Source organism: Mirounga angustirostris, unplaced genomic scaffold (genome assembly GCF_029215605.1).
Source record: "Mirounga angustirostris isolate CCGP_5_RB_7025 unplaced genomic scaffold, mMirAng1.0.hap1 SCAF_1, whole genome shotgun sequence".
Classification (NCBI taxonomy): Eukaryota; Metazoa; Chordata; class Mammalia; order Carnivora; family Phocidae; genus Mirounga; species Mirounga angustirostris.
Window position 1 is genome coordinate 203,495,886 of NW_026991709.1, and position 23,537 is coordinate 203,519,422.

The 23,537-nt window shown below is 53.5% G+C and overlaps 1 protein-coding gene across 3 annotated transcripts; it reads right to left on the minus strand.

The window, feature by feature from the left end:
- Nucleotides 1-7,423: 7,423 nt before the first annotated feature.
- Nucleotides 7,424-23,484, minus strand: MVB12A (multivesicular body subunit 12A). Of its 3 annotated transcripts, XM_064598066.1 has the most exons (13): nucleotides 23,333-23,484; nucleotides 16,661-16,771; nucleotides 14,612-14,873; nucleotides 11,284-11,408; nucleotides 10,942-11,091; nucleotides 10,753-10,851; nucleotides 10,527-10,623; nucleotides 9,302-9,428; nucleotides 8,857-8,976; nucleotides 8,675-8,781; nucleotides 8,384-8,445; nucleotides 8,009-8,065; nucleotides 7,424-7,810 (listed from the first exon to the last, which is right to left on the minus strand). In XM_064598066.1, the coding sequence occupies exons 5-13, from the start codon at nucleotides 11,029-11,031 to the stop codon at nucleotides 7,748-7,750; spliced, it is 822 nt and encodes a 273-aa protein (XP_064454136.1). In that variant the 5' UTR covers nucleotides 11,032-11,091; nucleotides 11,284-11,408; nucleotides 14,612-14,873; nucleotides 16,661-16,771; nucleotides 23,333-23,484; the 3' UTR covers nucleotides 7,424-7,747. The 3 variants fall into 3 exon arrangements, with proteins under 3 accessions (XP_064454136.1, XP_045718700.1, XP_064454135.1); XM_045862744.3 differs by lacking the exons at nucleotides 11,284-11,408; nucleotides 14,612-14,873; XM_064598065.1 differs by lacking the exon at nucleotides 14,612-14,873 and having other exon boundaries at nucleotides 10,942-11,408.
- Nucleotides 23,485-23,537: the final 53 nt, after the last annotated feature.

A 23,537-nucleotide genomic window follows, 5' to 3' on the forward strand; every position in this document is an offset into this window, starting at 1 on the left:
CTGACCCTCGCTATCTCCTTTGTCACTTGAGCCACATCCAAACATGCTGTGTGGTCAAGCCCAGGCCCGGGGTAATGGGTGGGATGACAGGAATGGGGTGGGGAGGCAGAGTGGGGGTCAAGGGTATACTTCTTGTAGACCCTAGTCGGGGACCCATGTATATAAATCTTCATGCAAATAAATTTCACCGGGGGTGGGGATGCCTGGCCTCCACCCTCACCCCAAATGGACAGATGTCCCCAGAATTCTCCCAGTGTGTCCCTTCCTGGGCTACACAGGCACTCTGAGGCCCAGGGAGAGGAGACAGCTCAGCCACAAAGTGCCTTAAAGCCCCCCTAGGGCCCTTTCCAATGGACAAAGAGGTGACAGCGCTCAGCTGGGGGGGCTGGTCCCCCAAGCCTGACCCTGGCAGGGACCCTGCTGATCCGATACACGCAAACCTGAGTGGCCAACCGACTCTGACTTCAGCTGCCTCCTCCCAGAGCCGCCGGGAAGCTGTGCAGACCTCCTTGCTGGTGGAGTGGAGGGAAGAGATAACACACATGAACGTCCCACGTGGCGCCTGACACGTCCCACGTGGCACCCAGTAAGCATGGGTTCTTGGGGAACATAAGAAATATCAATGAAAAGGATCAAATAAGAATAAATGTTGGGGCACCTGGCTGGCTCAGTCTGTAGAATGTGCGACTCTTGATCTCGGGGTCGTGAGTTCAAGCCCCATGTTGGGTATAGAACTTACTTTAAAAAACAAATAAATAAATGTCACGTCTTTATCACATGCCTGGTTCTGCAGGCATGTGCCAGGCACTTTCCTGGCCTCAGTTAATCTTCAGGACAACCCCACTTACAGATGGGGAAACTGAGGCCCAGGAAGTGAGGCCACATGGTGGTGATGGCTGGAACCTCGTTACCCCATCACAGAGGGCTCCAGGACAGAGCAAGTTCCTGAGAAACATCGGGAATTGCCGTTTCTGAGAATCCCCTGGAACAGGGCAGGCCCCCAGGACTCCGGGGTGTGGGAGAGGAAAATGAGGAGGAAGGACCACGGCTATCTGCCAGCGAACAGCACCTCATCTCCTGAACTGGGCAGGGGAACCAGAAGCTGGACCCCTCAGCCTCATCCCCAGGGCCAGGACTAGGGTGCAGGTGCAAAATTGGAGACCTGAAAGAATTGAAAACAGGTATTCAAACAAATTCTTCTACAAACACATTCATAGCAGCACTAGTCATAACTCCCAAAAGGTGGAAACAACCCAAATGTCCATCAACAGATAAGCGGATAAAAAATGTGATCAATCCATGCAATGGAATGTTACTCAGCCATGAAAAGGGACCAAGCACTGACCCATGCTACATATGGATGAAGCTCGAAAACATCATGCCGAGTGAAAGAAGTCACACACAAAAGGCCACATAGTGTGTGATTCCACGTATATGAAACATCCAGAACAGGCAGATCCATAGAGATGGAGCAGATTAGTGGGTGTCAGGGGCTGGGGGAGTGGGATGGGGAGTGATTGCTCATGAGGACGGGGTTTCCTTTCTGGGTGATAGAAATGTTCTGGAACTAGACAGGAGTAATGCTTGCACAACATTGTCCGTGTACTAAATGCTACTGAATTGTATGCTTTAAGATGTGAATTCTGTGTTATGTGAATTTCACCTCAATCAAGACAAATTTAAGGAGGCACTTGATCTCAGGCTCCTGCAGGGGCAGGTGGGCCCCTGAACTAAAATGAGCTCCTTAAATGTTGCACCCCTCGAGCTTGCTAGCCTCACTCTTGTGTGACCCCTGCTCATCCTCGTGGGACCCAGAATAGGAGCCCTGAAAACTACGCAAGGTTCCAGCTTGGAGGGCCAGCTGGGAGCGCTGCCCATAGCCCAGTCGAAACCTACCCCCCTTGCCGTCTCTGCCCTGGAAGGGACACCAAGCATCCTCATATCTCAGCCAGAATCAGGTGAGAGGGGATGAGGCTGGTCCTGGGGCTGGAGCCAAATGCTCAGGTTGCTCTGTGTCCTCCAGGAGCTGGGACAGACCTGGCTCAGGGAACAGTCATGTGACCTGCCACTTTAGTTTCCTTTATAAAATAAGGTGGCCTCCTCCCCTCCACCAAACATAGTGATGAGGACCAAATCAGAAAAGATATTGATGTCTCCATTAATTCCACAGGCCATGCAAAAACCAGCAGCTGTCGGCATCCTGGTATGATTAGAGAATGGATGATATCTCTCAAAGATGTTGCCTTGGATTGGGATCATCAGAACCAGACCTTGAGATGATTTGGGGGATGTGGTTTGTTTATGTGGGAGGGTACCTCAGGAAGCCCTAGAGCCCTTCGGAGACACCAAGGAGCAGACAGTACTGTGGGCAATTGAGGCTCCATGCTGCTAGGGACCTCCGGGAGACACCATAAAGCACACACAGCAGAGTGGTCCCCACACTGGGGTGTTTATCCTATGACCTCCATCAGGTATTGGCTGAGAGCTGCTTCTAGAGAGATTAACCCCTCACACTTCTGGTCTTCCCTGTGCACCAGCTGGACACACCCCTGTGGCCAAAGGAGGCCCCAGGCAGGGCTGGAGATATTTGCTGGGAATGACATTCATCATGGAGAGATGAACATGGAGGGGGTGAATGGGAGTGAGGCACAGAGAACATCTGCTCCAGCTGTATAAGCTTTTTTCAACAGCAGGTACAGTGGGGGATACTGAAAGCACTTAACCACACTATTTCCGGTTGAGAAGAACTATGGAGTTTTGGGAGCCCACCATGGGCCAAATACCCTGCCTAACTCACACAAGCATCGCTGTTGTTGTCCCCTTGATACAACCCATCTCTCTTCTTTAGTTCTACGCATACAATCTACTGAAAGTGGCAGAGTGGAGCTGGGGTCCTCTGTGCTGGTGACATTTGGAATGGAAGGCCAGATGCCACCTTGAAGGAAATTGCTCAGCACAACAAGGGGCATATTCCGCCCCCCATACACACCCCAGAAAACACTTCATGAACATACTTTAAAACATATTTCAGATGAAATAAGAATTTTGAAAGGACCTCATGAGCCCTCCATCTCAGGACGGTTCTAGGTACAGTGCAAATTCGACCTTAGGCTCAGAAGAAGACCTGAGATGCAAAACTGAGTTGATTAGGATAAATGGAGCAAGAATCACATAAATACTACCTGAAAATCCAGCACGTTTGCTTTCCCTGACTTCAATATCCTTTGCGTTTGTATCCGTTAGCTCTTGCTGCATAATAAATCATCCCCCAAAGTTAGCCGCTCAAAACAACACCCATTTATTATCTGACAGTTTCTGTGGGTCAGGAATCTGGGCATGGCTCAACTGAGTCCTCCCCTTCAGACCGCAATCTGGGTTCGACGGGGGCGGGATCTCCTTCCAAGCTCACTTCGTCGTTGTTGGCAGGAGTCCATCCATTCCCTACAAGCTGTGGAACTGAGGGTTCCTTTCTGGCTGTTGGTAAGAGGCTGCCCTCAGTTCCGTGACACATGGGCCTCTTTATAGGCCAGTGTGCTTTAGCAAAGCCAGCAAGAGAGGCTGCAACCAGTTGGAAGTCACTGTCTTTTAGAACCTAATCATGGAAGTGACACCCCATCACCCTTGCTGTATTCAGTTGGTTAGAAGTGAGTCACTAGGTCCAGCCCATACCCAAGGGAGGGGATTACAGAGGCCTGAACACCAGACCACGGTCTTTGGGGACCATCTCAGAGGCTACCTCATGTCTCATAAATTCTCTTCAGGCTCTGTTCAAAGACAAGTAAAAAGGGCAGGTGGATAAGCAAGATGAGAAAGGGGTGTTTTCCATACAGCACAAATCAGCTGTTTTCAGTTAGGATCTCTAAGCCGGCAAGAGTGTGCAGAACAGCTAAGGAATTCAAGCTCTGGCAAGACAAATGGCCAAAATTAACACAACTGACAATGCCGAGTGTTGGTGAAGACATGGGGTCATTGGAACTCTCATTCATTGTGGGTGGGAGGGTAAATTGGTACAACAGCCTTGGAAATCTGCTCGACTGCATCTGTGAAAGCCGAACATAGGCCTCGCCTACCACCCACAATCTCCACTCGGGGCATTTACACAACAGGAATGAGTGCGTGTTCCTCCAAAGACATGTACAAGAGTACTCAGGGTGGTTTTGCTCAGTGGCCACGGACAGCAGACATTTAGCAGCGGGGGAACAGGTGAACAGACTGGTATATCCATGCAGTGGACTCAGCAACGAAAAAGAAAGGAATTATTCAGCAATGAAAAAGAAGGAATTATTCATACAGGCAACACCCTAGATAAATGTCACAGACATGATATTGAGCAAAATTAGCCAGACTCAGAAAAGAACTCGTTAGGGCATGACACTTCTATCAAGTTCAAGAGCAGGCAGGATGAATGATGAGGTAGAACCCAGTAGCTTTAGGGGGCTTGAAGGGGGGTGGCAAGGGGATGTTTGAATCTGGCCCAGGTGGGTGCTCTGATCGAGGGGTGGAGAGAGCAGAAGGGGCCACAGCTGGACTCAGCAACATTTGAACACAGGAAGTGTGGATTTTGCACTAGCAGAGGCCACTGGGGGTTGCATCCCCCAGGCACCTGCTTGGACTTTGCACTCCAGAAACCGTTCGGCTGGGAAGGCCTTTCAGGGATGGGAAGTGTTTCTGCAAGTCAGTAGAGCAGTCGAGGGATGCGTGCATTCCCCCTCAGAGCTGCGCTGGGGTAAGGCCCATTGAGATACCCATTGTAAAGATGGAGAAACTGAGGAATGGAGAGGTTAAGCCACTGCTCAAGGTCACCAGCGAGTAAGCGGTGGAGCTGGGACCTCATCTTGCCCTATGACACCTGTCTCGGGTGGGAGCAAGCCAAAGGCAGGAAGGATAAAGCTTTGGCTCCCTCCTGTGTAGCCCAAGATGGCGTAAGCTCAGCCATGGCAGTCAGGATTGATGTGGCCCAAGTCGGGCGTGGGTGGGTGGGCTCCGAGGTGAGCCCGCACTTCCCCAGGCTGTCCTCGGGCCCCGTGGAGCTCAGAGGGTTGGGATTTTGCCGGGTCATTGGCCTAGCAATACCAGCAAGTCCAGTCAGATCCGGGGCCGGGACGGCTCCTCTGGGGGCCCCTGGTCACCCAAAGGATGCCCTGGAAAGCGATCCAGAGCTGGTTTCAGGGTGGCCAAGAGGGTGACCAGGGGGAACAAACAGCCTTTGCTTCCCGGCCAGATCAGATTCCACGGCCGGCGCCAGAGCAGCCTGGGCGGGACCGGCGGGTAGCAGCTGTGCCCAGAGAGGGGAGAGGTGGGGAGATGTCTCAGCACCAAAGGCCTACTTTTCCCAAGGCAGCTGCGCTATACGGGGGAGAGGGCACATTTTGCGCAGCCTCGCCTGGTCCCCCCTCTCCAGGACGGCTTGCTCTCTCTCCTCTCAGACTCCCAGGACAGAGCCATTCTGCTTTCCTCTGACCCCAGAGCAGGACAGGATCTGCCCCCTGAGACCCCCAGGACAGTGCCGTTAGATACAAGTCCCCGGGTGGGCCATACGCCCCTTCCGGGGGCCCAGTGGGGCACGTTCTGGCCAGTGATCTGTGAGCAGAGCTCCAGCGAGGCACTTACAGGCCAGGGTATTTCACTGACAGGGCAAGAGCTTCCTGAGCCTGTCCCCAGTCCTGCGGCAAGACGGTGGCAGCACCTTCGGGCAGGTCTCAGAGACCGTGACCAGCAGAGTCTGTTGCTGCCCAGCCGTGGGCACGTGGTACGAATGAGAAAGAAGCCTTAGTCTTTCTAAGCCACAGAAATCCGGGGACGTTCCTGACTGCAGCAGAACCTGGGCCACCTGACACTACGGGGACCTAGGGTGGACAGAGCAGAAAAGGAAGAAGCGCGGGCGTGGGAGAAAAACGGTGTGAGTCTGGGGTCGTTAATTTACAAACCGGTCCACCCCATTATGCTTAGATCCCGTATTTGTGAGTCCCACGCTAAGAGTTGCCACCCCCAAACCAGTATTTGCAGCACTTTGTGGTCATTCAGGGACATGCACAGAGCAGGGGGAAATGTGAATCACCGAGGCACATGGTTCCTGTTGAGGTGGGATGCGGTGACGCTCCGCCAACTTGCTTTAGCTTGGACTGTGAAGAGGTGGCCTTTTTATGGTCTATCTAGTGGCACATATTTCACATTTTTGTGCTTTTTTGTTGGCAATTTTGCTATTTAAAAAGGTCTGCAGGGGTGCCTGGGTGGCTCAGTCAGTTAAGTGTCTGCCTTCGGCTCAGGTCATGGTCCCAGGGGCCTGGGATCGAGCCCTGCATCAGGCTCCCTGCTCAGCGGGAAGCCTGCTTCTCCCTCTCCCTCTGCCCCTCTCCCCACTGGTGCTGTCTCTCTCACTGGCTCTCTCTCTCTCTCTCAAGTAAATGAAAAAAAAAAAAAGGTCTCCAAGCATAGTGCTTAGTGTTGCCTCTCCCCGAATGCAAGAAGGCTGGAATGTGCCCCTGGAGAAAATGTGTGTTAGATGAGCTTTGTTCAGGCATGAGTTATAGCTCAGATGGTCAGGAGTTCAATGTTAACCAATCAGCAGTATGTATTAAACAAAAACACACACAAAACAAGGTCACGGATTGATTGCTTGAGAAAAATGTGACCAAAGGCTTGCAGGAACCTACTTCTGTATTTGCTGCAGAATCCAGTATTCCCTGACTCAGTTTTCACTGCAACATTATAGAACGTAAGGACAGTGAATAATGAGAATTGACTGAATGTATCCATCACAGAGCAGAGCAAAAAGACACATAGAACAGCTTGAAGGTGAAGAGAGCAGGCTCTGGATTCAAATCTCAGCTGTGGGAGTGCCTGGGTGGCTCCGGTGGTTAAGCTTCTTTTGCCTTCGGCTCAGGTCATGATCTCAGGGTCCTGGGATCAAGCCCCACATCCAGCTCCGTACTCAGAGGGAAGTGTGCTTGTCCCTCTGCCCCTCCCCCTGCTCATGCTCGCGCTCTCTCTCCCAAATAAATACAATCTGTAAAAAAAGAACATCTCAGCTGTGACCTTAGCTGCCCCTGCCTCAGTTTCCCTATCTGTAAGATGCGCAAAACCAGGGCTTCATAGCGGGGTGTGGGAACACCAAACGAGATACTGTGCATCAGGTGTTGGGGATTTGATCCCCTCCCCAGGATCTAAACGTAACTGAAACTATTATTCCTGCTACGAGCAGTGATGGAGGGGCAGACCCAGTCTTCTCTGTGATCTACAAGCCCACTCAGTCACACACTGAGCCTGTCTCCCCCTCTGCGGAATATTCTGGGAGGGGCAGCAGTGCTGCCTCCCTCCCCGATTTTGCTTACTGGGTGGGCATCTGCCCCCAACTCGTGCTGGGTGTGCGTGGCAAAGACCTTGAGCCACAGAGGACCTGCAGCCAGGATCGGGACTCCAGACAGTGGGCACAGGGTGGTGTTTATTGCCAGGAGGACGCCCGCGTGGCCTCCAGGCACCAGAGAGTTTTGACACAAATGACTTGAAGGCACTGGTTTCCATCCAGCCCCCACCCCTGCCCTGCAGGGCCCCGGGGGTGAGAGACCCCATCACCAAGCAGACCGGTTGGTCCTGCTCCTTCTCCAGGGCTGTGGCTCTGTTGGGTGGCTGAGGCTCTAGAACACCCTGCGCCGCCAAGGTTCCCAAGATGCTGCAGGGCGGGGTGGCTGCCAGTCCTGGGGTGGTGGGGGTGTCAGGCAGGGGGCTCTTCCCTGGGGCTGACCGAGAGCTACGAGACGCTGGGGGGTAGGCGTGCAGCTGCTGTCTTCTCCACCACGAAGCCGTAGTTATACTGGGGGGGCAGTGTTGGGGGCAAGGAGAACACAGAGTGAGTGAGGGGCCACAGCGGTGCCTGAGGAAGGGTGAGCGGGTGAAGACAATTAGGGACTTAGCGAGCTCCAGCCCTTGGGAGATGGGATGTGGCTGGGGGAGACTGGGGTAGCAGGAAGGTGGGGGTCCCCCAGCACCCCATCCTGGGCCCCGCACCCACCTCCTCCTCAATATCTGCCAGCGACTTGATGGTCAGATCGGCAAAGGCAGAGAAGGCCTGGTGGGCAGAGGCAGGTTAGTCTTGGGTGGGGACCCTAACCTGGAACTCCATTCCCTCATCCTCAAGGAGGGCCTCCCCCAATATTTGCCTGAACATCCCTTCATCCTTCCTGCCACAGCCTCCTGCCACCAGCATCTAGTTGTTCCTCCTGATTCCCCATTCTGTGACTAAGACCCTCCAGCTTCCGGCCTCCTCCAACCCAGGAACATGGGCCTCTGTGCTGGGGCACTGGGGTACATGGATGACCCTCTGCATCCTGACCCCTAGGAAGGCAACTGGCAGGGAAAGACCCAGGCTCCCCCAGCAGAGACTCACCAGGGGGCCACAGCTCTTGCCCTCGAACCGGGGGTGCAGTGTGAAGGGAACACCATCCATGGCTAAGGAAAGCAAGTAAGGGTAGGGGCTGAGACACAGGGAGCTTGCAGCCTACCTGCGGTCCACCCCAACCAGAGAGGCCCAGCCCCAAACCCCAGGCTCTCCCCAGTCTTTGCAAATATTGGGGAGGCCCAGGCCTGGTTCCAACCCTGGCCCCACCCCTTCCTGCCTATCCCACCTTGAGCCAGTCTTGCCCCACCCCAGTGCCTCAGTTTCTTGCTCGGCACTCACCTGAGATGCCGTAGAGGTTGGAAGCCTCATAGATGGAGTCACTTCTCCGCAGAGTAGACGCCCGAGAGCCTAACCTGGACAGGGTCCGCTCTGGAAAGCCACCCTTGCTGGTGGAGGCAGGACAGTGCAGGTCAGGCTTAATTCCCCCCACGGCTGCCCCATTCCCAAGCCTGAGCACTCACCTGGGCTGGGCATGCGGGTCCAGGGAGAGGCCCCGCATGTCCTGGCTGAGAGCTCGGGGCTTGGGCACCGGCCTTGGGGCCTTGGCCTTCTTGCACCAAATGGCAAAGCCCCCCATGTCCCTAGAAGGAAAGAGAAGTAGGGAGGGGTCCTGGCCCAAGAGGATGACCCCAGCCCTTTGGGGGATTTGCCTTCTATCTTAGCCCTCGCCGTGAGCAACATCCGAATTAATAGTGCTGGGTCTGATCACAGAACTGTGTGCTTCAGACTCATCAACTCACTCCTCACAAGAACCTTATAAGACTGATACAATTAGCCCTGTTTTTAACCTGTGGAAACTGAGGCACAGGGAAGTGACAGAAGGCACTCAGGACAGTCCCTGAGGGTCAGCAGGGCAGATATGGGAGCTGGAGGGCAAAGGAGGCCAGAGGCTGGGGGTGGCCCTACCCTACTCGCAGGTATCCAGGCACCGTCTTGGTTTTCCCACTCAGCCGGACATCGAACACGGCCGTGTCTGCAGCCCCCAGGGGCATCAGCTTCACACACATGCGTTTCTTCTTGGACACAGAGGCCTCTGGGAGTGGGGGGGGGGGGGGCGGTGCAAGGGAGTGAGAAGAGGGAAGAAGCAGCGAAAGGGGCCCAAAGATGGCTCCAGGAGGATGCTCGCCAGGGCGCTGTTTAAGGCAGCTCCCTGGACAGCTTTAGGTCAACGGTTAAATCAAGAATGGTAGAGCCAGAGGAGGGGACTCCATGTAGCTTTTAAGCCGCTGGGGCAGGCTTATCTTTGGTGACATGGAGAGGCATTCATGGGGTGACCCTGGGCACCTACAGCAAGGGTGGGCATCTGTGGAATCAGACAGAACTGAATGCCCATCCTGGCCCCGCAAACCTCACTTTTCCTTAGTCCTCTAATCCAGAGATCAGCAAACTCTGGCCCATAGCCAAAGGATGTCCAAAATCTGCTTTTGCAGGGCTTATGAGCTAAGAATGGTTTTCATGTTTTTAAAGGATTGGTGAGGGAGGAGCGGGGGGCAATGACACTATCTGGCCCGCAAAGCCTAAACTATTTACTATCTGGACCTGTGCAGAAAAAGTTTGCCAACTCCAATATCAAGAGATACACCCTGAGAGTCAAATACACATGACAAGTCACAGTGAGAGGCAGGGGGAGCCAGGTGGTTGGAAAGCCAGGCGGTCAGGGCTGGGAGGGCAGCACCAGGGCTACAGGAGCCGGAAGAGAGGGCTGGGGGGAGCTAAGCAGAGACCTGAAGGAAAACCAAGTATTAGCTAGCGGGAAGAGTCGCGGAAGGGCGCTCCAGGCAGAGGAAACAGTGTGTGCAAAAGCCTGGAAAGGAAAAAGCTTGGAAATGGCCCGTGGTTCGGCTTGGCTACGGTGTAAGATGTAGCAGGAACAGTAATAAAACAGGTCACAACCCTTACTCTAGGTCAGAGGCTGTGCCAATGGCACATTTTTACGCGGGGCAGGGCATGCGGGCCCGCCCCAGAACAGGGCTCGACTCCACAGCCAACCCGGTCATCACCCAGTGCATCGAGTGGGCGGTCGAGGCTCCGAAAACAAGCACCTGTCGTCCCTCCACCCGTCCCTGGTCCTACCCACAGGGACCCCAACGCGGCCCCCTACCCCACCCCCAACCTCCGACGCGGGCCTCACTGGAGTCCAGGGGGTCGCAGACGGGGGAAAAGCCCGGTGGGAGGGGGCTCTTGTCAACCAGGACCTGGATATCGGCCACCACATTCTCCTGCGGATTCTGAGGGGGAGGAAGGGGAGGACACAGCGACAGTCACGCTGCAGCGGGGACAGCGCGCCTGGCGTAGGGCCCCGCAAAAGGACGGGGAGTGGGCGGAGCCCGGGGATGCCGAAGGAGTGCGCCCCTTACCTCTAGGCTGCCCAAAGAACTGAGGCACAAAAAGTAGCCAGACTTCTGCGCGAAGCTCTTGCCGAAGTTGGCGGGCGCCCCTTCCACGGTGCAGGAGATCTAGGGCGTGGACCGGAGTCAGGACCGGGCTCCTTCCCCGACGCGGCCGCCTCTGCCCCCACTAATCCCCGGGCCCCCGACGTCGCTCACCGCACTGAATCCCCGCGGCGGAGGCGCCGAGGCCGACGACCAGGCCAGGCCAGTCAGCGGCGCCGTGTCGGTCCCGGGTCCTGGATCCATCCTCCCAGCCAAGAGCCGAAGGCGGAGACGGCTTCGGAACTCCGAGCCGCCGACCCGCGGCTGAATTAGGGTGGGAGTCTGAACTACAAATCCCAGACACCATAGGGAAGGCGCGGGGAGGGAGGGGGTCAAAAGAGCCGTCTGCGCGTGCCCGGAAGACAGCTGGCCAATCGTGTGGGAAAGGGAAGCCACGCCCCCGTACGTCGCGCAGGCACGCCCGTGAGCGACGTTTGCGGAAAATTGGGTCGCTACCTTCTCACCGCCGGCTATTTCCGATATCCCAGCTCTGCGCCAGAAGTCTGGGCTTGCCCTAAACCAGAACTACGCTCCCCAGAATCCCTTGCGGCATCAGCCTCTCCAGAGACACGCATGGACTTCTAGGGGAGAAATGTGAAAAAGCACAATTCTAGGGCGCCTGGGTGGCTCAGTCGGTTAAGCAACTGCCTTCGGCTCAGGTCATGATCCTGGAGTCCCGGGATCGAGTCCCGCATCGGGCTCCCTGCTCAGCGGGGGGTCTGCTTCTCCCTCTGACCCTTCCCCTCTCATGCTCTCATTCTCTCGCAAAAAAAAAAAAAAAAGCACAATTCTAGTTCTAGGAAGTCATCCTAAACTGAAACTTTCATGGGTTATGCAGGGATTCGTTTAAATAACAAAAAATACGGGCCGCCATGAGCCATGAAATCTTGTGTAACTTGAGGACTTGTTCGTGTTACTGGTGGGAGACTCTGCGTTGTGTGAATGGAGTCTCGGTTCTTGGATTCCCCACGGAAGATTTACCCGAGGATCCGCGCTTGAGTAAAGACAGGCAGAAGGAAGGTGGCAAGCGCAAAGCAGTTCATGAAGAACCGCACACTCTGGAGGTGGGAGAGCGGGCAGGCCCAGAAATGGCAACTGACCTGAGGCTATAGGGGTGTCTTTTCCTATTATGTTTATGAGCATAGCTACGGGGGTCTGCTACTGAGGTTTCCGGTCATCTAAGGGACTCCTCCTACCGGTTGGGAGGGGGAGTTTTGGGCTCTCCCGCGTCTTGCCGGAAGTGTCGTGGCCATCTTCCCCCGCAGGGGGGCGTGAGGTGGGGGTAGAAACCACGGTGTAAATATACTATAATGAACCTAGGCAGTCACCCTGGGGTACAGACTGGAGAGGCGACCACAGGTTCTGCACCTGTGCTTCTTGGTCGACTAGCCCGCTGCCACAAAGCCACAAAGAGAGCCCCCAGGCTTCTAATGTGTGACCTATTTATCGCCGCCCTTGCCTCCAGCTCGGGTCTAACTAACTGCCTGCTCCATGATTCCCAGACACAATTAGTTTTTTTCAATGAGATATAAAACACTTAATACGGATGCTTTTACACCCCTCAGGGGAAAATACGGAAAATTAGGGAACAGAGTATTATCTCCTCTTCTATATTTCTCCATTTTCTGCAATATCATGGGTTGGCCCACTTCTAGCTCTTATACGACCCGCGAGCTAAAAATGGTTTTTATATATGTAAATGATTGAAGGGGGGAAAAATCAAAAGAGTACTTAGTGACATGTGAAAAATATATGACATTCAAATGTCAATGCCCATAAGAAACAAATATCCTGGGATGCCTGGGTGGCTCAGTCGGTTTAGCATCTGCCTTCTGCTTGGGTCATGATCCCAGGGTCCTGGGATCAAGTCCCACATTGGACTCCTTGCTCAGCAGGGAGCCTGCTTCTCTCTCTACCTGCTGCTCCGCCCTGCTTGTGCTCTCTCTCTCTCTCTCTGACAAATAAATAAATAAAATCGGAAAAAAAGAAACAAATGTCCTGGAAAAGGTGACCCAATAATGAGAAGGGGTTTCAATTAGCATGGAGGGGTGGCTTGCTTGGTGGCTGTCTGGCTGCCTTGGAGGCAGATACCCCAGCAGCAATCTAAGCACATGCGAGATAAAACACAGACTGAGATAATGACTCCCAAAATAAGTAACCATTTTTTCCACCAGGACACTCCCATGATCCAAACCATCCATTTATTAAGTCCCTAAGCTGGGGGTGGGATCACTCAGGGCATTCACATGCGTCCTCATGTGCTGTAATAAAGATGATACATTAGCAGACTCATCAGATACGAACACACAACGTTCTGCTTGGATAATGGCATAGGTGGACTCCTTGCAAGACAGTCATGTCCAAGTCCGTCCTAATTTGGCAGACAGCTTTTCTCATTAGGGACATTTCAGGGTTTAGTAGGACAGGCTTTTTTGGCTATCATTTAAGGCTTTACTGGGTGAACTTAGTAAGGGCGTCTATGTGAGCTATAACTTCCTCCAGGCCAATGGACGGAACAAACATGGCGACCAAGTGATCATACCAGTGGAAAACAACGTGCCCATCTGCGCTTGAGGAGGGGGAGATTGGCAACTTTTGTTACTGTGGAGCAGATTTCTGGGAGACCCCAGGGTGTAGCGGCCCAACCACCCAGGTGGAAACCAAGCCAAAGATTTGAGCCACACAATCATCGGGTCCCATTTGGATTTATGTTACAGTGATGTCCATCCCATATCCCTGGTGTACTTGGGTTGGTTCTGTTTAGAGTGTTGTTGTTGGTTTTTTTTTTCTGTTCCCCACATTGAGGTACATGAGTGCTCACCTGTCCATAAGCCGGGGTAAGCCACATGAACCCATCCCAAATCTGAGTGATGCCACCTAAGGCTCTGAGAGTGATATTTTTAGGACCCTTCGGATGGGCTGCCTGTTTCATTCAGTCAACAGAAAGAATACCCAATGCCCAATGTTATTGAGAGATGTGCCACAGGCCAGATTTCTGGCTCAGTATTGGTAATATCAGCTGAATTAACAGCACCTGTCCTAGCTTATGCTTTCTTTTTTTTTTAATTTTTTTTAATTTTTTTTTTTTATTTATTTATTCATGAGAGACAGAGAGAGAGAGAGAGAGAGGCAGAGGGAGAAGCAGGCTCCCAAGGAGCAGGGAGCCCGATGCGGGACTCGATCCCAGGACCCTGAGATCATGACCTGAGCCGAAGGCAGACGCTTAACCATCTGAGCCACCCAGGCGCCCTAGCTTATGCTTTCTTAATGTACTGCTTGAGTGCCTTCTGCTCCCCTCCCTGGAGGAGTTGTATCCACCACAGCAGTCCTGACAAGCTAAAGAGGGGTGGCTGCCCGCATACCCACTAGTGTGGATTAATTCCTTTGCCAGGCACACAAGTGGGCCCCCTGTAGAAAGGTATTTCCCTCAGGTGCCCATCCCGTGACCAGACACCCCAGGGGCAGCAGAAGTCTAAGGCCAAAAAGACAGATATGTAATAGAAACTTGTATGGGGAAGTCTTGTTAATGCTGCTACAGCTTTAGGAACCTGGCCAGGTTGTGCATATCGGACCGGACCTGGTGGCCGGGGAGGCAGCGCTGTCAGGCGTGAGGAAATGGGACTAGGGGCAGGACGTGCTCAGGACCCCTGTCTTCTCCCCTCTTTCTGGTGCGTGTTCCATTCCAGGTATAGTGGGTTTCCACAGATCTGGCTTAACAGCAGAACTACAGGATCCTGGTGGAGATCAAGTAGATACCCCTCACTCAGGGGGTGAAGTAACTCACCCATCGCGGTGGGACATCCCATTGTAAATTCCAGGAGATAATGCCTCTCCCAGGCGGGATGGGGCTTGGTGTCCTCAGCAGCCCAGCGCGTTGATCCACCGTGAGAGTCAGGGCAGTTGTTATCTCTGGAGACTCTAATACCTTTTTGGAATTGGGTGCTTCGGCAGGGGTCCCCAGACTGGCAGATGGGGTGGTTGGTTGGTCATTCAAATGCATTAAGCCTGCAACAGTCCCTTCGTCCACCTGGCCAAAGTGGCTTTACCTGTTAGTGATTTAACCTGCTGCTTTAATAGTCCATTCTTCCTTTATCCCAACCCTGCTGCTTGTGGTTTGCGGGAGGATGGAGCCTCCATTCACTGTTCTTCTGCCCAGTCTTGCACATCATGACCCTTAAAATGTGACCGCAATCACTGTCTATTTGATGAGGATTTCCATACATCATACTCAGTTTCTCTAATCCCCTATTGCCTGCTTTGCACGGTGACAGGGGAAAGCTTGGGTTAGGCCCGATGCAAAGACCTTGCAAACCAAACCATAGTTCAAACCCTCACTCAGGGCGCCTGGGTGGCTCAATCGGTTAAGCATCTGCCTTCAGCTCAGGTCATGATCCCAGGGTCCTGGGATGGAGTCCCACATCGGGCTCTGCTCAGTGGGGAGCCTGCTTCTCCCTCTCCCTCTGCCACTCCCCCTGCTTGAGCTTACTCTCTCTCTCTCAAATAAATAAAATCTTTAAAAAAAAAAAAAAAAAAAAGAACCCTCACTCAGGGGCGCCTGGCTGGCTCAGTCGGTAGAGCATGTAACTCTTGATCTCAGGGTCTTGATTTCAAGCCCCACGCTGGGTGTGGAGATTACTTAATAAATAAACTTAAAGAAACAAAACAAAACCCTCCCTCAGAGGGAAAGAGCCAATGTAATCAACTTGCCAATGCCTTACTGGTTGGGAACTCCAGTGGATGGCCCAGGACGACTCCTTTGGCAGTTGTCTTAGGCATTGTTCTAGAACATAGAGGACGTGATATTCCATTAACCAAGTCACTGGATTTCAAGGGCAATCTGGTGTCCTTGGCAACACACCATCCTGCCCAGGTGTCACAGTGGCCACTCTTCCTATGCACCCAATCTGTGGTATCTACTGAAAGGTTGGTGGCCAGGGACCCTACCTGGGCTGGGGCATCAGCTCTCTGAATGCCGGTGAGGGGGTGGGGGTGTTCAGCGCCTGGATGTGGAAGAGAGTGAGGTTTCCTCGTCTCCTGCAGGTGAACCCAGATGTCTTTCACATACCCTAACCCCACAAAGGCTTTTTCATGATCATCCACCTCTCAGCTTTCCCTTGTCCAAGCCATAGGGTTCATCCTTTTATTTATTTTTATTTATTTATTTTTAAAGATTTTATTTATTTATTTGAGAGAGAGAGAATGAGAGAGAGCACATGAGAGGGGAGAGGGTCAGAGGGAGAAGCAGGCTCCTTGCTGAGCAGGGAGCCCGATGTGGGACTTGATCCCGGGACTCCAGGATCATGACCTGAGCCGAAAGCAGTCGCTTAACCAACAACTGAGCCACCCAGGCGCCCGGATTCATCCTTTTAAAACAGCCCAACTATCAGGGCTAAGGGTTAACAGAGCTTCTGAGGATCAGTCACCAGCCAGATCACCAGCCAAACCAGCTCTGAGCTGAACCCGCTGGTTGCTGTGGTTTGTTCCTGTTTCCATTCAGATGGTGTCAGTGTGGAGCTGACCAATGACGGTAACTCACGTGGGTAGGCTACCCCGACTAGAACATTCTGTACACCAGCCATCAGCGGAAATGTGCCCCTCGCTCCCTACAGGCCACAGGGGCCACCACAGGAATAGGGGCGGGGACATCTGGAGGATCTAGATCCTCTACAGGGCCTAGCAGCAGCTTCTTTCTAGGTGCCACGGGTTGGTAGATAAGGTGCTCTGGTGCTGCAAATAGGCATGCCTTAGTCAAAGTGGGAGTTTGAACCAAGGCGGAGGTGAGTCAATGGGACATGTTCTCAACCCACCCCTTGCTAGGCAGAGAAGCTCTTACCGTGATATGCTCTCCCTTCGTGAGAGGCTCAACCTGAATGGCGGTGCCTGGGTCTTGAGCTTCCTGCAGGTTCACCACACATCCTCCGACTCACAGATGTTCCAGCAAAGTCTGCAGAGTGTCCCATAGCAGAGGCAGGTCTTTACATGTCAGCATCATATCAGTGTAATGGGCCCATTTTATGGATGTGGGGAAGGAGAACAGGGACAAGTCTTGGGCTACCATCCCATGACATACGGTGGGATTGGCAGGTAGCCTTGAAGGTGTTGAAAGGTCCATTGTTGTCCCTCCCACATGAAGGCAAATTGAGCTTGTGTCTAGTGGCCAGGGGTATACCGGAAAAGGCATTTGCTAAGTCCCGCTTGGCAAGATACGCTCATAGGACCGTGGCCAAGGTATCCAAGATGGTGGCAGTGTTGGGCACAGCCACATGGATGGGGGACCACACCTTGTTCAATTCTCAGTCACCCACCATGAGCCATCTGTTTTTTCTACTGGCCATATTGGGCTGTCGAAAGCACTGGGGGCAAGGTGCAGTTCTTTTTTTTTTTTTTAAGATTTTATTTATTTATTTGACAGAGAGAGTGAGAGAGCACGAGCAAGGGTGAGGGGGCAGAGGGAGAGAGAAGCAGACTCCCCGCTGAGCAGGGAACCTGACGTGGGGCTTGATCCCAGGACCCTGGGATCATGACCTGAGCCGAAGGCAGACACTTAACCGACTGAGCCACCTAGGCGCCCCCAAGGTGCAGTTCTTGAATAGTCTCTCCTATTTTTTTATGCCCCTTGGGCAATTATAGCATTTGACAGTACCACTCTTTCGTGGCGATGGCTGGCTTCCAGAATTCAGTTAGAGGTTTGCAGACTTTGACCTTGTAGGATGTCAGTGCCCAGCGTGCTCTCTGGTACTGGAGAAAGAAAAACCTCAGATTCTCCATATTCTCAGGGCGCCTGGGTGGCTCAGTTGGTTAAGCATCTGCCTTCAGCTCAGATCATGATCCCAGGGTCCTGGGATGGAGCCCCACGTCGGGCTCCCTGCTCAGCGGGGAGCCTGCTTCTCTCCCTCCCTGCTCCTGCTCTCTCTCGCTATCTCTGTCTCTCTCTCTCCAATAAATAAATAAAATCTTAAAAAAAAAAAAAAAAGAATTTGCTGTACCTTTTCTATAGATTTCCAGGGCCCCATGCCCAGGGAGGTCCCCCTCATTGAGCCAAGCCTCCCTGCAGGCTAGAAGAATCTAATCTATGAGGGAGTGAGTGCTTTTTTCTTTTTTTAAGATTTTTTATTTATTCCTTTGAGAGAGAGAGAGAGAACACAAGCAGGGGGAGCAGCAGAGGGAGAGGGGGAAGCAGGTTTCCACTGAGCAGGGAGCCCGATGCAGGACTCAGTCCCAGGACCCGAGATCATGACCCAAGCTGAAGGCAGATGCTTAACCTACTGAGCCACCCAGGCGCCCCAGGAAGTGAGTCCCTTGAGCTCCCTGAGCACCACGCAGGGGCCATCAGAGGGCGGGGTGTGTAGTGGTGCTGCTCCTTTTCTCAGCCTCCTGCCCAATAAGAGAAACTCCATCGGCCCCTGGATCCCATCGGTGCACCACCCACGCCTGGATACTTTCCCTGGCCTTTGGCTGGGATTTGGCAGCCATTTCGATAAGCTCAGCGGGAGTATATTTTCTTATCTTGCACATTTCCTGAACTGGGAGCTGCCCCACTGGCTGGGACTGCTTTGCCTTCATTGGTAGCAGGGGTCCACTACCCACCCAGCCGTCTGCAGCCTCCTAGCTTTGCAAAACAGCATGCTAAAGTCTCCAACGTAAGGCCTCTATGCGCATTAGCCCAGCCTGTGTGTTCGGGACGTCCCAGACTCACACAGCAGTCCACAGGCATCTGACCTCCAAGTAAGTCACCCCTCCCCACATACAGGTCGATGGCCAACTTGGCATTTTCCCTGGAGGTGCCTCTTCCCCAAGGCCCATTCCTCTGGTCTCCTGGCTGTCTGCCCATGGTTGGCTCCCAACCTCGGGAGCTCCCCAGGTGAGATCTGAAATTAGCCCCATACACGGAGGGCAGGGAGAGACCGAAGAACAAGGCAGACTGCTTCAGATCAGGTAGGTGGCAGGTTTAATAAGGACGGGAATTTAACTCATGAGGCCTGTCTTGGGTGGCAGCAAGATGGGGAGATCTCTTCACCCGCCCACCAGAATCTTAACAGTTTCTGCAGAGACCTCAGCAGGGTTCACCCACATATACAGTCCAGATGGTCTCAACAACACCTGGCCCTCTCTAAGGTTGTGTCCTTGAAGTGGCTCCTAGTGTGGGAAAAATTAGCAGAAGGTGCATTCCAGGGACAGGGGAGGGGGTGAGCAGCCTCCAAGCACCTGGATCCAGCTCATTGGTCAACCAACCCGCACATCTGCTGGATGACCTTCTCCAACAAGAAACATGCTTTGAATGCCAACACGCAGCCCTGGGGCCGGGCGAGAGGCCGGGACCAAGAAGCCGGCGCTGACTGAACCGTGGACCCAGGGAAATGGCCACATTGGGTGGAGGTCTCCCCGAGCCGGCCTGTCCTACCAGGTGCTGCTGGGACGGGGGCGGGAAGGAGCTGGAAGGAAACAGCATGTCTGACATGTGGAGAGCTGAGCGTCCACTCCCTGCAGGGGCAGGAACAGACTAAATTCTGAATTGCTCTTTAGGGAAAGTGAGAGCCAGGGAGCCATGTGTCCCCGGGGACCCAGTAACCCCACTCCTGGGAATTCAGTCTAAGGAAAGACCACACCAGATCCACAACTTCTCAAAGGATGACACGGACGGACGAACTGAGAGGGCAGTGGGGAGGAGCCAAGCGCTGAGCTAAGTGCCTGTCATGTCCTCGGAGCAGCTGGGGACAGCCGCGGTCACAGCCATCCTATAAGCCAGCAGGCTCGGCAAGTGCAGGAGCCCCGGGGCCGAGCGGGGCTGAGCCCAGCTGACCCCAAACCTGCACCAGGACCAGGCCAGGACTTCTCCCCGGGGTTGTTCTCAGTTGCGGGGCCGTCATGGGCGCTGTGGGGTGCTGAGCAGCACCCCTGGCCTTCACCCACCAGATGCCAGCAGCACCCTTCCACTCAACCGTAACATGAAGTTCATGACAATTGAAACTGTCTCCAGGGGCACCTGGGTGGCACAGTCGGTTAAATGTTTGTCTCTTGGTTTCCGCTCAGGTCGTGATCTCAGGGTCTTAAGATCAAGCCCCACGTAGGGCTCCATGCTGAGCACGGAGTCTACTTGAGATTCTCTCTCCCTCTCCCCCTCCCGTTCATGCTCTCTCTCAAATAAATAAATCTTTAAAAGGAAGGGAAGTGAGGGGAAGGGAAGAAGGAAGGAAGGCAGGAAGAAGGAAGGAAGGGAGGGAGAAAGGAAGGAGTCTCTAGATATCCCCTGGGGACAGAATCGCCCCTGAGTGAGAACCCTTGGGCCACCGCCTTCCTACAAGCCTAGAGATGACCTCTGTCACCCACCCAGAGTCATGCACAACTGAAAACATCTCAAGAGTAAGGCATTACACAACAAGGTAAGGCGTTTGGTCAACACAATGAAATATATGTGTAGTTTAATGAACAGTAAGAGATAAAAGAGCTGAGTGGAAGGAGCAGGATTGTGGATGACCTTTTTGCCCTTTACGAAGTTTGTTTCTTTGGTGTCCCTACATTATCCTCTCAAGATGAACCACAAAAAGAAAAAGCCCTGCGTGTGTGCTCTTCCATCCTGCCCCAGATGTGGGCTTAGATGTGGCTGTGCCCGCTGACTTCCTTCCACAGGGCACAGCACTCACCGGGGGGTGGGAAGAGAGTAACTTCGCGGTGGAGACACCCGACGAGGCCACCTCAGCCAGGTGATCCAGGTCAACATCACCGTGAAAAGTCACGCTGATGGGGCGCCTGGGTGGCTCAGTCGTTAAGCGTCTGCCTTTGGCTCAGGTCATGATCCCGGGGTCCTGGGATCAAGCCCCGCATCGGGCTCCCTGCTCCGCGGAAAGCCTGCTTCTCCCTCTCCCACTCCCCCTGCTTGTGTTCCCTCTCTCGCTGTGTCTCTCTCTGTCCAATAAATAAATAAAATCTTAAAAAAAAAAAAAAAAAAGCCACGCTGATGGCATGTGCCCTGGACATAGTGTGACAAGCAGGGCACTTCACCTCTGTGGTCCTTCCCCAAAACCTGTCACCCCCAGGCCAACCTTGAAAAAACACCAGACAAATCACAACTGGGCCATTTCCCACAACACACCTGACCGATTCTCCTCAACACTGCTGAGGTCATCAAAAACAAGGAAGTCTGAAACTATCTCAGCCCAGAAGGACCTAAGGAGATGTGACAACTAAATGTAACATGGGGTCATTAAAAGGACATAAAAAAGACATTAAGAAAAACCGACAGGGGCGCCCGGGTGGCTCAGTCAGTTAGGCGTCCGCTCTGGATTTTGGCTCAGGTCATGATCTCAGGGTTGTGAGATTGAACCCCAAGTCGGGCTCCACACTCAGCTAGGAGTCTGCTTGAGATTCTCTCTCCCTCTCCCTCTGCCCCAGGATTGTGGATGACCTTTTTGCCCTTTACGAAGTTTGTTTCTTTGGTGTCCCTACATTATCCTCCGCATGTGCTCTCTCTCTCTCTCTCTCTCAAATAAATAAATAAAATCTTTTAAAAAAAGGAATCAGAGAAACTGGAAGTGGGGGCCTGTGGGAATCAGAACACCACAACAACCACTGGTGCATGTCCGTTCAGACTCCCAGATCTCTGAGAAAACTCGAGATTGCAGGGTTAAAAATAACCCAAAAGGATCGGAGTGAAATGCCCTTGGGATGTGAGTGGTCTGTTCTAAAGTACACAGCAGAAGATGTTTTGTAGATAGGAAGCCAGCTGTAAAGAGCACACTGTGCACTCCCTTCTTTGTTCTCTTATCCTGTGTTAAGGTCCGAGTACAATGGTATTTACAATTAATTGATCACAGCCAAGTTACAGATTTCTTTACTCCTTCTCCACTCCCATTGCTTCACTTAAGTAACCCTGTGTACGTGGAAGAATGTGCCTTACTAAGCCCCTGCTGTAAATCATTATAGATCTATATCATTGTAGAAGGTATATTAGATTATGGAAAAGAAACCTCAGGACCTCGGGCTGTTCGCTCGGGGTCCCCTGTGCCTCGCTTTACTGTCGTCTCTTCTTCTCAGTTCCTTCGCCGCCCCAGGTCCACAACTCTCAGAGGTCGACAGGGGCCTACAGAACATTTTTGTACGTCTTCACTATTCTTCTGCAAATCCAAAACTATCCTAAGACAAAACGATCCTTAACAAAAAGTAACAAAGCTAAAATCAGACAAATGGCGGCCTGTTTCCATTGGAATTTTAGAGGGAAAAACTTTTTGTTTGCTGGGCTGGGACGAGAGCGAGGTGAGTAAGGCACTCTCCTCAGTTGCAAAATTTAGGGGCGCACCGAAAGGTTTCATTTTTGTCATCCCCATTTTACAGCTCCAGAAACCGAGGCCGAAAGGAAATTGCTTGCGCAGGTCCTACAGGAGGCAAGGCTCTTCACACACAGCCTGGGCCTCTGACCTGCAGCTGTGATCCCAAACTGACCCCAAAGTCTGAAGGCCAGTACAGTGTGAAGTCAGCTCTGCCGACGGTCTTGTGTTTGCCCCTGGGGTCCTGGCTAGGGAGGGAGGGCCCTTTTCAAGTGACACCCAAGCTCCCCCGAGCCTCTTCAGCAAGACCATCCCTCATCCCTTGTTCTTTGGCTGCTGAGTGGCTTTCATGGGGGACTTCTAGGCAGAGCACGTCCAACGGGGGGCCTAGAGAGGCTTCTCCCTTCTGGGAGGCCTGGGCCCCCCGCTGTGGCCCTGCCTGGCCGCTGGCCCTGCTCACCACACCCCTGGAAGTGGCCAACACAACAAAACCTGGGCTGGAGTCTGCGCTGTGGGCGGGCAGTAGCTGAAGAAGCCACAGGAAAAGCACAAGACAACCAACCTTCCGCCCATCACAGGCAGTGGGTGGGAGCCTCCCACCAGGCTGATGTCCAGCAGGAAGCTCTGGCTCAAGCCCCCTTCTGAGGCCTCTCCCTGGGCACTCCCCAGGCACTTTGGACTCCCATCCCAAATGGACTGGACTGTCTTTCCTCAAAATGTGCTCCTCGCTCCATGGCCACATTTCATTGTTTTTCACCTTTCCTCCTGCCCTGGCCCACACATCCCCTGAGCGCCTACTGGATGCCAAAGCACTTCGCTAGAAACTCCACACCGCCCCCCTCCCCGATGAGGCAGCTCCTGTTATTGCCCCACTTCACAGATGGGAAAACTGAGGTTGAGAGGGTTTACTTGGGGTCCTGGGATGGCAGAGGCAGATTCTAGAGGTGGGAGCGTATTCCCTGTGGGAGCCAGGACGAAATCCAGGCGACCTTCTCTGTGGGTTGGGGTGGCCCTGGTGGCCAAATGGGGGAACTGCAGCCTGCGTCCTGGGGTCCCACGGCATAGGCTTCCAGGTCCCCAGCCTTCAGTCCCTCCTCAGACACCCTCCATGGTTCCCTGTGGTCCCCTCGGTGGCCGCAGGGATGCTAGACAAACCCCTGCTGGGTCACCACCATGGGGAACACTAAACGCAAAACCTGGCCTCGGGGGTCAGAGCCAGGTCCCGCCCCCAGTCTACCACTCACCTCTCAGCCTCAGTTTCCCCAGCTTGGGGCTGAGCCAACGACAGCTGCTGTCTCTTCAGGTCCTGGGACACACAAACACAAGGCTGACAGGCATGAGACCCTCAGTAACTGCAGTTGTCAGCCTCAGTTACATGCGGAAGAGGGGGCAGGAACTTGAGATGGGGTGTTTCCCGCCCCCCCACCCCCCGCAGCCCCGGCTACCCCC

Coding starts and splice junctions, on each gene's coding strand:
- MVB12A (XM_045862744.3), bottom strand. CDS start 11,031: ATGGATCCAGGACCCGGGACCGACACGGCGCCGCTGACTGGCCTGGCC. Junction 10,852..10,941: donor CGCCGCGGGGATTCAGTGCG/GTGAGCGACGTC, acceptor TCCACGCCCTAG/ATCTCCTGCACCGTGGAAGG. Junction 7,811..8,008: donor TGGCAGATATTGAGGAGGAG/GTGGGTGCGGGG, acceptor CTGCCCCCCCAG/TATAACTACGGCTTCGTGGT.